The sequence below is a fragment of the Atractosteus spatula genome, chromosome 3 (genome assembly GCF_055471065.1).
Source record: "Atractosteus spatula isolate fAtrSpa1 chromosome 3, fAtrSpa1.hap1, whole genome shotgun sequence".
NCBI classification, from domain to species: Eukaryota; Metazoa; Chordata; class Actinopteri; order Semionotiformes; family Lepisosteidae; genus Atractosteus; species Atractosteus spatula.
In genome coordinates this window covers 13,598,995-13,614,448 of record NC_142708.1, presented here as the reverse complement: position 1 = coordinate 13,614,448, position 15,454 = coordinate 13,598,995, and the positions used below count along the sequence as shown (strand labels likewise).

General features: G+C 34.2%; 1 protein-coding gene across 1 annotated transcript in view; it reads right to left on the bottom strand.

The window, feature by feature from the left end:
- Nucleotides 1–1,042: 1,042 nt before the first annotated feature.
- The window catches only part of LOC148837441 (ephrin type-A receptor 5-like), a 42,744-nt gene continuing 28,332 nt past the window's right edge, over nucleotides 1,043–15,454 (bottom strand). Inside the window, exon 5 of the mRNA XM_088910249.1 lies at nucleotides 1,043–1,762. Within this exon, the coding sequence (XP_088766375.1) occupies nucleotides 1,043–1,762 (720 nt within the window). The remainder of the gene's footprint in view (nucleotides 1,763–15,454) is intronic.

Here is a 15,454-nt window from a genome sequence, read left to right as displayed (position 1 = left end):
TATATTGAGAGAAATCAGTTCACTGCACGTGGCAGTGAATTCTCAAACTACCTTCATTGGTATGAGTTCCAGATATCTCTTCTGCATCAGTACCGATAGAGAATAAGGACTGGCTTTAGTGATTTACAAGAAAATAAAGAGAGAATTAAGCTATGAAGCTAATTGGCTTCATAACATGTGAAAGAACCTTAAAAATGAATAACTTCACTTAACTTATGTATTGCACAAAAAGTGATCCTATTTACAACGGCAAAACAATCATAAATAAAACAAAGCTGTATTTAGTTGAGCATAACTGAAATGACTCAATGGAACAGACTCCACTGCCTTCAGTTTCATATTGTGACAGTGCCCTAACTCTAGGTCACTGACAGGACTGCTGTATGTTACAATATAGTACTTGCCCTAAGCACTAGAAAGAAAAACTATTCAAATACAGTGAATGTAAGAATGAGACTCAGACTTGTAACTTTGTAACTCCTGTGCCCGAGTTTGCTAACTTAAGTAAATGTTTGTTTTGTCCTAAAAATTATTAACTACAGTATAGCACTGTGCTGGACACATAAAACAAAGGTTCTGAGGTACTGTAGTTATTGAAGAATTACAGTATACTTATAGGATTATGTTTTGCATTATATTTCTAAACAGGTTTTCTGAAGAAGGAATGCTTTTGCTATTTCCACTACTGCAGTATATCAAACCTTATTTTGTCTCTTTCATTTCTTTCTTAATAAAAATTATTTTAATGTCACATTATGAGTGATGTTTGTGATGTGGAAGTAGCTGCTATATTTTTAAACAGGGTTCAGAGGGATAATTGTCTAGACGAGTGATGCACACTTAGGGTGCAAGTAGCTGTCTGAGACACTCCTAAACAGTAAAGCTGCTAACACTAGCAAGACTGCAGATCAGCAGACAATTTGATCCCAGTATCTACCTATTTGGGCCTAAAATATTATAACAAAAATACAGTACTTATATTTAACAAGTGAAGTGCAGAAAGTTACAGTATATTAAGCACTGAAGCAAAAACAACAGTATCTCAACAACAACTCTTACAGTCATGACCAGTACCGAAAAAAAACGTTTTAGACTGACCTTGACAGGTGCCATTCAATTCTTCATATCCTGCTTGACATATGCACTTTCCAATGGGCACCAGCCATTCCCCTTCAGCACTGCAATGCATCCTGGGAAGCTCTTCAGCTACAGAGTTGTTGACACAGGTTCCTGCAACCTCCAATAGTTGGGAAGAGTCAGCCCCAGTAATGGTATCCGGGAAGACAGCCAGGTTTTTGATAACAGTGGGGCACTTTTTGTAATAAACACGCACTGACACCAGGGCAATGCATGCACCTACATCCTGAAAAGCCAGGAAAAAGCCCTTCTTAGATAAAGGCCCAACATCTCTCACCTCCGTGTTTAGCTTCATCACCCTGTCTCCCAGGTCAAGTTCTGTGAAGCTCTCATCAGCAGCAATAGTATCAATCTTGTTATACTGGCTTTCTCGGACATTCCTGCCTTCTTCATCATCTGATTCAAAATAATACATGTTGAAAGTCTCCTTACAGGTTCCAAGCCCTCCTGGCAAACTGTTACAGTCCCGCAATGTGAACTTGAGCTCAATAAAAACCCTCTGGGCACCTTCACTGAAGATCCAGTTAGTTTGGAGCCAATTATTCTGGTTGTGTTCCATTACCTTGCAGACTTGGTAAGTATGGATTGGAGCATAGTTTTCATCAACTTCCCCTATCTCTTCCCACTGTGGAAAAGTAAAAAAAAACAACAACATAAGAAACATGAATCTGTACTATGCATCCTATAAATTCCCTTATTTAAATTGTGGTTACCACAGGGTATTTTTTTCTAAATCTCTTAGATATTGATACAATTTCTATTTTGTAGTATTAAAATAAATAAAACAAACTCATCTTATTATCATAAACATTTTTAAGGCAAACCTAAATCAATTTAGGTGCACAAATTACCTTAACGAGTCACACATTTGTTGAATGGCCTCTGTATGTGTGCAATAATATTAGTTCTAATAGTATAAATGCACCTGTCTCTGTAAGGTCTCTCAGCAAGGTGGTGCATAAAAAAAAATGACACTTGAAGACAAAAGGCTTTCAGAGCAAATCAGGAATAAAACTGTATAAACACACAGAGCAGAAGGGTATAGAAACATTTCAAAGACCCTTATTATCTCTTACATCATGGTGAAATTGATCATTAAGAAACTGAAAACACCTAGACATTACCTACATAAAGCCTAGATCAGATGCAAACTGAATAGCTGGTCAGAGGGGAAACTGGGAAACCACCCATGGGAAAATATTCATAGAACAACAACGTCCTGAACACTCCACATGGAGATTGCATGGAACTTAAAAAATATTGCGTAAGGTGGCAAAAGATTTTGTGATCAAATTTTTGTCTAAATGCAAAGTGTTACATCAGTCTCAAACCCGACAGAGTGCGTCACTCAGTCAGCATAATCCCAACTGTCATAATGCTGTTGGTGGTGGAAGCATTAGGATATAGTTCTACTTCTCATCAGCACGTCTTGGAAAGCTTGTCAAGACTGCTGGGAATATAGATGGAACAAAGTACTGGAATATCTTCGACAAAAATCTGCTTTAGACCTAAAACTGGGACAAAAACCTGTCTTTCAGCTGAACAATGATCCAAAGCAATAGGAAAAGAAAACACTGGAGAGGCTTAAGATGAAGAGGATGAGCGTCCTTGAGTGGCCCAGTTAAAGACCTGACTTTATGTATATCCTATTGAGAATAACATACTGTATTATGTTTTTAAAAATGTGTATGCATTATTTTGAAATTTCACACAATGTGACACCCTAGAATGTGTCTGAATATTTTTGCATGGTCTTTGTATATTCTAACATATATAATTCTAATGTGGTGGATCATGACCAAGGGTGTTATAAAGCTAAAAAAGTGAGTAATAAATATATGCAGATATATTTAGATATAAACACTGAGGATAAGAAAGCAAAAGAAAAGATTTCACATTCAGAATATTCTGGACGAATACTTACAGTATGCATTATTTATTATTTTAATTAGGAAATTAGAATTAGGAAACTTTCAGTTCATTTTATTAAACCTTCGGCTTTAAATCCTTTAAAAATATAACATTCACAATAATTGATATTTTAATATATAGGTAATTAAAGGAATAATTATTTATTAAATACCGTTTTCATAAAGACATGTTTTTTTACTAAAGTAGGTTCCTAAAATATGTTTATGAAAACAATAATTTTATCACTGATTGTATGACATTTACTACAAGAATTATGGTTTCAAACACCATAATTAATTTTAAACTACTGGTCTATGCTTTAAGATTTATAATAAACATAAATTAAATATAGTGAGATAACTTCTTGACTGTCTTTCTTAAACTGTTTTTACAATAGCTACTTTGATATATAATTTAAAATATCGGTTCATTATAGTCTCTCACAGTTTTGTCGACAGTACATACTACTGTTGGCTGTATAAGAACAGCATAATAAATGAGCCATGGTTTATTCTGTCTTTGTATACAGGTACTGCACAGTTAAACATACTTTTAACTTTTTAACTATAACTTTTAACTTTTAACTATGTTAAAAAATGTGCAGAAATATGGTTTAACTTACATTGCAAAGTTACACAATTTTCTCCTAACATGATAATTACTGCATAAGAAATAGTTGATATTTATTGTTTAAATACAATATTGTTCTCAGGTTTGAAATACATACTGTACTGTATACAAGTATATAGAAATGTATGTGATTCCATACTTTTAAATAATGTTTCCAGACAAATATTATCTATTAACCTAGTGTGAGATCTGTACTTTGGTTTTTGATATTCAAATGAAGAAACTTTAAAAACATCAGCAGTAGCTCATGGAAGTTAAATTGAAGTTAAAAAACGGTGCAGTTCAAGACACACTGTTTTTAAATCCTCTGAAAGATTCAGTGTCATTATTTTTAATGATGAGATAGAAGACAGGAACTTGTTAAAGACACAAAAACACTGCCTGAGAAAACATGGAGAGTATCCATTTGGGGAACTGAGGGCTGCATCTCTGCTGTTTGCAGATAATATTGTCCTCTTTGCCTCATCTGACTGCGATTTCTGGTGCGCACAGGAAACGTTTGCAGCCGCGTGTGATGCAGTCTGGATGGGGGTCAGCACCTTCAAGTCTAAGGTCATGGTTCTCTCTAGGAAAACAATTACTTGCTTTCTTCAGGTGAGGTGGTCACAGCTTCCCCAGGAGGAGGAGTTTAAGCACCTTGGGGTCTTGCTCACGAGTAAGGGTAGAGGGGATTGAACAATGGATTGATGATTTGTATGCAGTACTGTATCAAACCATGGTGGTGAAGAGGGAGCTGAGTTTTTCAGACAAAGTTCTCGGTTTTCCAGTCAATCTATGTCTTCATCTTCACCTATAGTCAGAAGCTTTGGGCAGCGATTGGAAGAATAAGATGGTACTGTAGGTGCAAGCAGTGGAAATCAGGTTTCTCTACAGGGCTGCTGGGTTTGCTCTCCATAACAGAGTGAGGACCTCGGAAATCTGGGAGGACCTCCTCCTCTGGATCAAGTGCTGCTCATGTCAAATTAACACTCCTTTTACTACAGCAAATACTGTAAGCTTCACTTCAGGTTATTTCAAATGAATTGCCTATTGGATTTACTAAATGTTTAAAGATGAACAAGCTTAACCTTAAAAACAAATATAATTTTAGAACATATATAACCTAAAGTTTTGTCATTAAGAGATGTTTTTGTTTTCCAAAAATGGTACACACTGTATGCTTGCAAACAAAATATACTTGCTCTTAGAATTTAAAAAGACTACTTATAGTATGCTTCAAGAACTGATGTTAAACTGCAACAAAGAAAATGTTCACTTTTAGCTAAGCATGTACATGGTCAATATTCAAGGGAAGAAAAGCAACAGGGATCCTATAGAAGTCTATATATAATCTGTTTTGTTTGCCTAACCACATACAGTACAAACCCTAGATAAAACTCTGTAGACATTACCTTTAAGAAAAGAAATTCCCTAAGATACTGACTGGAAGAGCAAAACATTCTCTAGGGATGGGGCCTCTGTGCCTCTCTGGCTTTCTGACAGCTCAGAGACCAGTTGTAACTAGTCACGTTAGCAACCAGGAATTATACAGAATAACTCAGAGAGTCTAAAAACTTCTCAGTGACCTCCATCACACTGAAGACCTCTCAGGAGTGGAACTCTCCAGAGGAAGGAGTATAGATTTATAGCTATAAAAATATCTGGACTGATAGCTTCTATATTATGCTGTCTTATACACTGCAAAATAGCAATATAAACAAAAGCAGGGTCAAGTAGTTTGCTCAAGAAAAGTTTCAGCATTGGTCCTGTCTTTTTCTATCATTCTACATATTTAACCTAAAAAGTATCTTGTTTAAATTGAAAAGTACTTCAGTGTACAAGAAGGGATATACCCCTTCATTTAAATTAACATTAATTAGCAGTAAGATTATGCTTATTCTTGGTAGTTATTTAATACTAACATACCGCCTCTACTAACTAAAAGCCCCTATATAGTGTTTCCTTATTGTTATATTACATGAGGATCAGTTCTGAAAAATGCACTACCTACAATATATGTGGCATATGGGATGAATAACTTAAGTAGTAAGTTACAAAGTAGGAAACAAGTCCAAATCTTTCTCGAAGCACAATAATATTTACAAAATGTCCACATTAAAACAAGCAGAACAGAGTTATTGTACCATTTTCTTTTTCATTGTACTGTATGTGAATTTTGAGGTTAAAATGATGTGATTCAGGTTTATGTTAAAACTAAACAAAAGACCACATTTATCAAAGGTACAGTACTTGCCAGAATGCAGTACACTCTGTAAAATATTCTGAATACTAATTCTACTAATAAAAATGTACTATTGCAAAAAGTAAGATTTAGTTTAATTTCTTCTGTTTTAAGTGTTTTGAAAAACTACTGTAAGCATTCGGTGTTACAGAATGAAATTTATAATAAATAGAATACCTGCCATACAGCTTTTATCAGAACTTGAAGATGTCATAAAAACCTGAATTGCAAAACCCACTTCAAAAGTCAAAGAAGGAAAATTTAATTATTATAATTAAGAGCCACAAATAACTGTTTGATAAATCTGTTTTTAAGCATTAATATTTTTTAAAAGGGTGGTTACATGCCATGAGAGCAGTAAAACCAAACAGATTTTGTGTTATTTAAGATTCAACAATCAGATTAAGCTCAATTTTACAAACTACAGTGAACAGCTAACAAAATGAATACAAATCAGAATATATGCGTATTCTGACTGTGAAGAGTTGTTTATCCCTTCTGTTTCACAAAGATTGTATTATTGATGTTTTTACATGTCAGCCTTTGAAAAATGTGTTATGGCCCCCATACAGTAAGTGTCAAGAAGAAAGAAATTATTCTCCTTTTTCTATATGCATGCTGAGCACGGATTTCATTGTCAGTTTTGTGGTCTAAAGAGTGATGGATTTATCTTTTTACTTAATGATTGATCATTTCTTAGAAAAAGATTTACATTAATCATGTGTTCCTATTCTTAATTAAACTATTTGGACATCAGAAGCAGCACAAAAACAAATCAGTTAACAAATGTACAATATATGAAACATCCAAACTGTGGAGATGATGGAATTGTGTCTAACCATCTCCAAACTGGATTTTAAAGTATAATCCAAATTATGAAGAATTTAAAATGTCCATTAAATGTATATAAACATTTTAAGAGCAACAACAGAAACAATGCAACAACAGAGCCTTGATAAGCAGCACACTTCCACACTACCACGATTTATTATCAGAGAATCCAAAAATGTGTTGTTCCATAGCAATTTTGCTTAATTGCACTTATTAATATTGCTAGTATCAACTTCCATTTAGCCTTCAAAAAAGATAACATCTAGTACAAATGTACAGTACTCTAACCCTTCCTTTCCAAACAATAATTTCAGTGAGAAGATATTATTACAGTCACAGCTTTACTACTGACAATTGGGCCCATAAATCAATTTCAGATCTAACATTAATCATCTTTTCTGTAATCAGCAGCTATTCACTGCAAATTTACATCTTATTTCTGCTAGCCAAATGGTCACATTAGGGCTTTGAAGCTTATTCAGGCTTAAATGATTATATTCCCCCTAATAAACACTGAAGTCCTTTCAGTCAGATGGCGTGAGCTGCATTAATGGCTCAAGATAGAGAAGAAAGAACTTAATCTGAATTTCTTCATATTGCAGCAAATGGGATATTTTTTAATTTTTACAATGTATCCAAGACGTCCGTGATCTTGGAAATTCTGTGGACATGACAAGTGACTACAGTACATCACTGGCAAAAACAGATTCTCCTGTTACTTTAGAAAATCTAGGGTCACAACTATTGTGTTTGAGTGTAAAAATACAGTATATAAAGCATAAATTGAAGGCTTATCCCCCAAAGAAATAATTGCTGAACCTGTTCAACATTTATGAAGTAGAACTATTTGTGTTTTCTTCTTCTTGTTTTGGTGTTGCATTGGTGTTTAATACTTAACATAGCCTTTGCTGATTTTGTAAAATGGTGCAAAGTGATACTGAACAAACAAAAGCAGACAACATTTGTTATATGATATGTTATGTTATATGAAGCAGCTAAAAATAGAGATGTACAATTCTCCTAATACAACTTTTCGGTTTCTTTTTTGTGTACCTCTAAAAGGATCTACTGTAGTTGTGTGCTAAAAACAATATTGAAAAGGTTTAAATTATGATTAAAAAATAAAGCTTTATAGGCTGACACGTTTTATTTTAGAATGATTCATGGAATGGAATATATTGCTTCAATTATATTTTCATTTGAGTACTCTAATTTATGGTATATCCTCTCCCCTCTAGACTAAACTGCTTAAAATCTTTTATTTATGTGAATACCAATTCCATCACACAAAACTAGTTGAAATGGTGCTCAGAGATAATTGTGTGTAGGTCTTCAGGTTTATTATATTATTATTTTTATTATTATTATCAGTGCCTGCTTGTGCTGGCTGCAAAGAAACAAGTACAGCTTAATTCTACACTAAAAAGTAAGCTGGTAAGCATTCTTGTGTATTTAGTATTATTATTGTATTATTAATAATGAGTAGAAGTGGAACTATTTTATTGTTAGAATATTATGTAGTTATATATTAAACCTTTCTATTTCTATTTATAATTATATTAAATCTTCTGTTTAAGATAATAAATACATTTTAAAAATAACCTTAAAATTTTGTTTTTGGTATGCTGTTGCTTTATTATATTTTTATACAGGGAAGTGTGGTGATATGATACTTCCCTTCAAAAGAAGTTTAAAGGAAACTATGTCACAGATGTCACTGTTGTAAGACTGGTGTATGACACTGTTGTAAGCATTGTACAGCAACAGCAGGTGAACAGGACTTAAGTCTTACAATGTTTATGGTTGTTGTCATTTAAAGATCATTTGCCATATATATACATAATTAGGAACATCCAAATAAAGACATTGCCCAAAGGTACTATAGGATCTTGTACAGATGACCTGTACCATTACACAGAGGACTTAATGTTTATCAGGTAATTAGCTTTGCCATTATCTGCATGACCACTTTCTAATCCTTGTGACAGAAAAACAAATCCCATGAAATCAAATCTCATCTTTGCAGCCTGTTTTAAACCAACTGCTTTAAATTAGTTTAGTATCAAAAAGAAACATCTATACTATAATCTCTCTATTCATCCTTGAAGGAAATTTATTATAAAAAACAGAAAGCTTATTAAGGTAAAAAAGAAATATATAATACAGAATTGGGGAGGAACAGTGCCACAGTGGTTAGTATTGCTACCTCAGAATGCTGGGGCCCAGGGTTCAGCTCCCAGGCTGCTATCTACATAGAGTTTGTATATTCTCCCCATGCTTGTGTGAGTTTCCTCCAGAAGCTCCAGTTTACTCCACTATTTCAAAGACATAATGGTAGGTTAACTGGTTACTAGTAAAATTGTCCCTGATGTGAATCTGTGTCTGCGCGTGCCCTGCAATGAACAGGCGTCCCATCCAGGGTGTACCCTAATTTGCAGCCTGTTGTTTGCTGGGATAAGCCCCTGTGTCCCTATATTGGAACAGAATATGGAAAAGATTATATAAAGGTTAGAAAATAGATGGATAATACAGAACTGCAAGAACACAAGAAACATTTATTTTAAAAATGCCGTAAATGCAGTATTTTAAGAATACAATAAAGGCAGAAAATGATGCCATCTGGTCCATCTTTCCCATTTGGTAGTTTAGTGGAAAAGTGAAACTAAAATTTCATCCAGCAGTTTCTTAAAAGTGCCCTAAGTTTGGCACACCTATCTGAGGCCAGATCCAGATACCCACAACTCCTCATATAAAGAAATGTATTTTACTTTTGTGTGTAGCTATGTGCAATTCTGCATCACCCGTGTGATATGTATAGTGTATTACCTTACTACTAGTAATATGACACATTGTGGACTTATTTCACTTGCCATGTGTCTGCCCTGTCCCTGATTTTGTCTAAATTTGTCTACAGTTCCCCTGCAGCTCTCTTCTACAGTACGTACTGTATGCCATTTCCCCCATTTTGCATAATCTGCAAATTTGCACTAGTTTGCTAACTATACCAGAATCTAAATTAGTGATATAGATCAGAAAGAGCAACTGGCCTACTTTTATTATTATAACATTGTATCAAAGACACACTACTTAAAATAATGTATAGTAAATATATCCCCACTATGATGTCTTCATCTTGTTCAATACAAAAATAGATAACTACATTTTACACAAAAGCTCCTTGTCCAAAACTGTGTTGTGCTGAAATGTCCTACTAGCATTAGAGAAAACTAGAGATGGATTAAGAAAATTTAATAAAATCATGCTTAAGTCACATTTAAAACAGAAAAAACACAGAGACATCTAAGACAGAATGATGCCAAATAGCTGTAAAATAATGAATATGTAACAGCATGGCCTACAGTCCTGCCAACCAAAGAACATGGTTAATTAAGAGAAATGAATTAACTTAGTATTAACACATGACAACTACAGATCCCAGTGCATTTTTCTAAATGTTCAGAGGTTTATTTTAGTTTTCCTTTATTCAAGGTATCCTGTCACAAGAATCCGATTTTAATTACAGCTTGCTGATGCAACTGAATCAAATGTGCTTAAGAAAATCCACACAGATATTGACAAGGTAGGCTAGTTTTAAGAGCAGTGTCTGAAAAAAAAAGTTTTTCAAGGTGTTTTGTGTCAGAAGAGTACATCTGAATCGTTCATTAGCTTATGGTCTGTGTAGATGAAGGACAATACACAAGAAAAATAAACATACTTTAGTGTAGTGTGGAATTCAGCAAACTATATTGTATATTGTATTTGGGAGCTAATCTTTGTTATACAAAGTGTTCTTCCTGAATTAAAGTGCCTTTTTCCTTCCTTCATTTTTTCAGCACAGGTGAAAATAGTTATTTCTTAGTGTTTCTTAGTGCCCATTGAAACTTGGCAACCATAAGTGAAATGTTAGTCAACATTTGGATTTTTTAAAATAAAATATAAAAAACTCATTGTTTCCATCTATGCTTTTGACAGAGTTTAAGAAGAAGGGAGTCAAAACAAAAACCTGTTACACCTTTAAAACCTCACAGGCTGTTGTAGGCTTTAAAACAGCTTAAATGTAATGTAACAGAGAAGTACTTTAGTAGATTAGTCTCTGTCTTAACAGTACAGGATTCTTGAAACCTTAACCACTCTCCATATATACTATTTAACATGGATGTTAGCAAAATATACCCCCATACTTGTGTGATGTTGAATGATAAAGTTAATTAAAATAAAACATTGTCTTGCTTAATCTCTCCTGTGATCGTAGCCAACATTATGTTTTTTTTGTACTGTACATTATCTCCTGAGAACAGACTTTTACTGGTGCCTACATAGTGCAGTCCTTTCATTTTGTAACTGGAAATGTAACAACTCAAGGAAAACAAAATGTCAAATACCGTATTTAGCACGCAGAAAATAAAACGTTTTACTCCATAATATTTCCTCATATCAGACCATATTTTCTTCCTAAACGCAGACAATGCAGAGATAACTAGTCCTGCAATTAAATGACTGGACACAGTTTTATAAAGTATGTATAAGTATATGACAATTATCTTAGTGAAACAATCAATGTAAATTTACAAATAATGTACAAGCTAAGGTGCATCAATACAATATTGTTAGTACAGTTAAAAACAAATAATGTACAAAATGAGTATTTCATTTAGGTGCTCACTAAAAGAAGTTAACAGCATGCCTCAAACTGTGGAAGATAAACGTTCTGTGTTAAACAGGACTGGCACAGAAGTAAGAGTGTTTCAGATCATAGAAGCACTCAAGATTAGTTCATCTCCAGGGCATGTTGGTATCCTACAATTTGTATTTAAAACAAATGAGATGTTATCCATAATCCAGTGATGCACATTTTTCTGTCTTGTTAGATTTTTTTGTTTTAAAAGGACAACAATATACAACAAACCACATGGTATAAGACTAAAGATTTCCTAACATAATGATTCAGTAAGAATTAGCAGGCCTTTTATTTTCATATTTATTCTTCCAATTATATTTTTTCAGTTCTCTGTTTTATTTGGGTCAGCCATATTTCTGCCTTGGTCCAAATATGCACTCGCATCAGAAGTTATCCAAAAAAGTCACCGACTTGTAGGATCTGACCTGAGTGCATTCAACATTTACGGACACATGTTGTACGTGACTTTTCAGGAATAACTTAAAAGGTGGGGATAAGCTTACCAGAAATAGCCAATGTCCCCTTTCAGGAAATATATATATTTATAGACATTAATCCATTCATGGTAGTAATAGAAATGCAATATAAAAAAATAAAAGTTGCACTCAGGCTATAAAACCTTCCTGAAAAACTGTTTGGATTCAAAGTACTATGGTGGATACACTTTATTTTATGTCACTTTCTCAGGAAAATGGCCTTTCTTGTAACAAATTAAAGTTCAATTCCAAACTTTTCTGAACTGTGCCGTGACGTCTTGCATCTCCAACAGACTCCTTTCACATTGAGGTAATTGAAAAAAATAGGCTTAAAAGCTCAGATACAGGTCAGCCATGCAGGCAGTTTGTTTCAGCCTATTCACCTGTACAGTACTTCTGTACTGTATATACTATGACACGCGCTGACCTGCGGAGAGCCGCGGCTGTGAAACAGGTGAGGAAACCAACCGTAGGGTTCCAATGAAAAGAAGCAGACAGGCGGCACAGAGGATGCACAGAGCAAGCAGGCAGAGCCACAGCAGGACAGCGGAGAGGATGTGCTTTCCACATAGTCAGTGGCTGTGCAATCGGTATGCGACTGTGCCAATAGTCATGGTGATCGGACACTGTGAGCTCGTGATCTGCCGGGTGGTACATTTCAGTCAGATCCATTTGCAGTTTCATGTTTATATATCATTCCTAATTTCCTGTATTTCTAAAACTTTAGATTTCTCTTACCTTTTGTTTTAGAACATTATGAAAGAGCACGTTTCTGTGTATTTCATAAAATTTGCTAATTTTCAATAAATCTCTTCTTTTTAGTTTCACTCTCCTTATTTTCTTTACTGTGACTCAGGCAACTAAAACGCCATGCTTCTATTTCCTTCGACTGTCACCCTGTCTCCTGCATTCATTCCATTGCGATTTGTTTACAAATATTTCTCCCATCAGCATTCCCAGAAACACATGCACCTCTCCGTCATCCTCTCAGTAATGAGTCTGTTTCAAACAGTGCACACAAGGGTCTCAGTCAGCATCCCAGCTGTACAGAGCAACCCACTGGTTTTAAATGAATAACATGTCATTATTTCCCATTTTTCAATGTGCATAAAAAGGGAACCTCTCTAACCCTGTCATCAAAACTAGAGGTCAGGCTCAAGAGATGGTGTATCTGCCTGAAGAAACATGCCTCCTGCAGTGGCTGACCAAGTAACAAACGCTTTATGAAGGCACTAGTTTACTTAATGACATTTGTACCAGTCTGTGTGTTGGCAGGAAAAAGGTTTGAGGGTAAGGGTCAGGGACAGCTCGGGCCTTTACTCACAGAGAAAAAGTCACTGGGGCCTTGTGCCAGCAAAAAGCAGGGATTTAGCTTAGCTCTTCTAAATCGCATGGATGGTTTTGGACAAGTAGGGCTCAATCCAGAGCTTTCACAGCCAGCTCAGGAATCCTTAGCAGACGAGGACAAACAAATAACTTCAATGAGGCTCAAAACCACAAGGCAATCTTTCACACTCTGCATGGCAAATGTTACTGGAATATAACAGAAGGGGTGTGATGTGTTTGCAACTCATTGGAATATATAAAATTATTGTTTGAATGTATATTCAAGGTTAATATTAAAAGTTAACATATCCCAGTTAAAAGAACGACTTAGAAAAATCAATTTTGAAAAAATTTAAGACACTTAAAAACGTTCATTGAAAAAACACAATTTACAAGTACTGTAATGAATTATTTATTTACAGTTAAACTATGTATTTAATATATTCCAGATGTTACAGTCGTAAAGTACTACTGTATATACTGTATTCAGTATGGTACTGTAGGTCATGTTTGCATGAAAAGCCATTCCACGATGTCAATTACATACTGTATTGATTTCATTTTTTTTTAACTACAGTGATTCTGAGAAAGTCGAGAATGATCTCAACCATAATAACTTTAACCTAGAAGATATTGTGTCTAAATTGATTGGACATGTAATTCAATTGACTGAAGTCAGTCTTTCTGAAGTCATCAAAACCTATCTAAACCAGAACTGTCATGACATACAGTATCTGTCCGAATCTGTCATGTCAAGGCAAACAGTTACATATCCTTTGCAATTTCAAAAGAAAATGTTTGCAATTTTCAAGAAAAAACTAATCATAATTTGGTAAACTGAGATGTTTAAATCAACCGTTTCTAGTTAATACTCTGTAGTTATTTATTGTCTTTGAATCAGAACAATTATTTTAACAATTAACATTTTATATCATACTTCACAATATGTCTTCATATCAAACAGATCTTTGCACTCATAGGGAATACAAACACAAAATAAACTAATATAAAATGCAATGTTGAAAAAAAGGTTGAGCCAATCACATACATTTTAAAGCATCTTCTCACGCTTATTTTCTATTTTAACTTCACTTGGTGTGTATTGAATAACAAGTCGCAGTCGGTGATTTAACTGGACCCATTCTTCACTGTAAGGGGATCGATCCCAGCAGAAACATGAGAAACTAATCACAAACACAAATCCTGAGCAGGGTCGATTCACTAAGGCCATACACGCATTATTGTGTAGGCCATCTAAAAAATGCAATGAAAAATGGAACCGAGTTCTCAGAAAGCCAGCTACCAGATAAATTCATATCACCTGTAAATGAATGCATTACAAAAAGAAAATCAGGGGTCAATGACAGTGAAGAAACAGAAAAGAAAGGAATGTGGGATTTTATTGTGCAGTAAATGAATATCAGATGGAGTAAGAACAATATAAATAAAGAATCAAAAATAACTGCACTCTACTACTAACTTTTGTGTTGAATGTATTTAAAATTTGTTTTTACAATTTAAACTGTGCATACTGGTACTAAATAAAATCTAATTTCCAACTCCAGAAAAGTCAAGGAAGTCATCTATTAAAGATATCTATCCTGAAAGTGTTAGTGCTGTAAAAAATGAAATACAATGTTTAATACAAGTTACATTGAAAAGCCTCTGGGGCCTATAATCAAACCACTTATGCACTTAAATCGCCATAGGAAAAAAGGAGAAACTTAAGCAACTTAAGTATTTTGAGTATTAAATCTTTGTGATTTAATGTGTTCAGTTTATTTTATCTCATGCATGCATCACTGATGCGATTATAGTTTAATATTATGGTTCATCTGCTGCAAGAGACTTAGTTTTCAGCATTAGCAAAATGGTCTTCAAAACTTTGTGTGGATTTTCTCTTACTTTGTTGAAAGGTTTTGTTTCCAGTAAAGCTGGAGAAAACATAGATGTGGACAACAGAAATAAAAATATATGTTTATCACTTAAATTTTGGAATTTAAAATGTGCTTTGTTATAAGAAAAAAAGAGTAAATCTCTGAACATATTTTTGAAAGTGTTTTAAACCTGTTGAGAATGAGTGTAACTTCGTTTTAAAAGCTATTAATTATAAACAAATCACACGTACAGTACCTATTTTTTCATACAAACAACACATCTTTCTGTATGCTCCAACACAACAGCACAATGTATGAGGGTATGTAGGTGCTAAGAATGACAAACTGTAATTACTTAAATTAATAT